Source organism: Notolepis coatsorum (assembly GCF_963971535.1).
Source record: "Notolepis coatsorum genome assembly, contig: SUPER_7_unloc_2, whole genome shotgun sequence".
NCBI lineage: Eukaryota > Metazoa > Chordata > Actinopteri > Aulopiformes > Paralepididae > Notolepis > Notolepis coatsorum.
The window spans coordinates 1,113,869-1,114,618 of NW_028174879.1; the positions used below are offsets into that span (position 1 = coordinate 1,113,869).

The 750-nt window shown below is 48.5% G+C and overlaps 1 protein-coding gene across 1 annotated transcript in view; it reads left to right on the forward strand.

Annotated features, from left to right (window-relative positions):
• Nucleotides 1–329: 329 nt before the first annotated feature.
• LOC311232738 (thioredoxin-related transmembrane protein 2-B) overlaps nucleotides 330–750 on the forward strand; it is a gene marked incomplete at its 3' end in the record, with an annotated part of 19,306 nt that continues 18,885 nt past the window's right edge. Inside the window, exon 1 of the mRNA XM_084338318.1 lies at nucleotides 330–629. Within this exon, the coding sequence (XP_084194444.1) occupies nucleotides 441–629 (189 nt within the window). The 5' untranslated portion in view covers nucleotides 330–440. The remainder of the gene's footprint in view (nucleotides 630–750) is intronic.

Genomic DNA, 750 nt, shown 5'->3' on the forward strand with positions numbered 1-750 from the left:
TATATGTTATGATGAATTGAAAATGGGGACCCTGATGTAAACAAGACGAAAGTATTTCTCTGTATTGAGCCGTACTGTATTGTACCCCATTCCACGATCTGTTAATAAAGTTTTCAATCAATCAAAATTGAATGAATTTGCCCCATTGCTTCATTCATTACGGTAGAACATTTACACGCTGTTCCGCTTGGGGCGGGACCCGTGTCACGTCGACCCAATCACCATTCACGCAGTTTCCTCAACTGACCAATCGCATCCATTCGACCGCGTTGACCTCCGCTCTTAAGCCCCGCCCCCTCCCCTCCCCCGTCTCACAGTAATGGCGGCCGACTAGAGAGGAGCAACAACAACCAACCAACCAACCGTGTCGGCGTCTTCTTACACTTTTGGGCTAAAAAAAAAGCACCGTTTTTAATCTTACATTGTAATAAAGTGAGACCATGGCGTTGCTGACGGCGCTGTTCGCCTTCCTGTACCACCTGCCGCTGGTGTACAAGTGGCTGCTGAAGCCCTACTACGTGTGCTCCGTGCTGATGGCGGTGGCCTTCGTGGCGGTCAGGAAGACGCCCGGGGTGTGCGAGCAGCTGAGCACCCAGCGCGAGGACGGCAACCCCTGCGACTTCGACTGGGTCTGTATCATTATTATACTGTTATATAGAACTACAATATTAATATTATAATATATATATTATACCTACCTACTAGTCAGGGCTACCTACCTACTAGTCAGGGCTACCTACCTACTAGTCA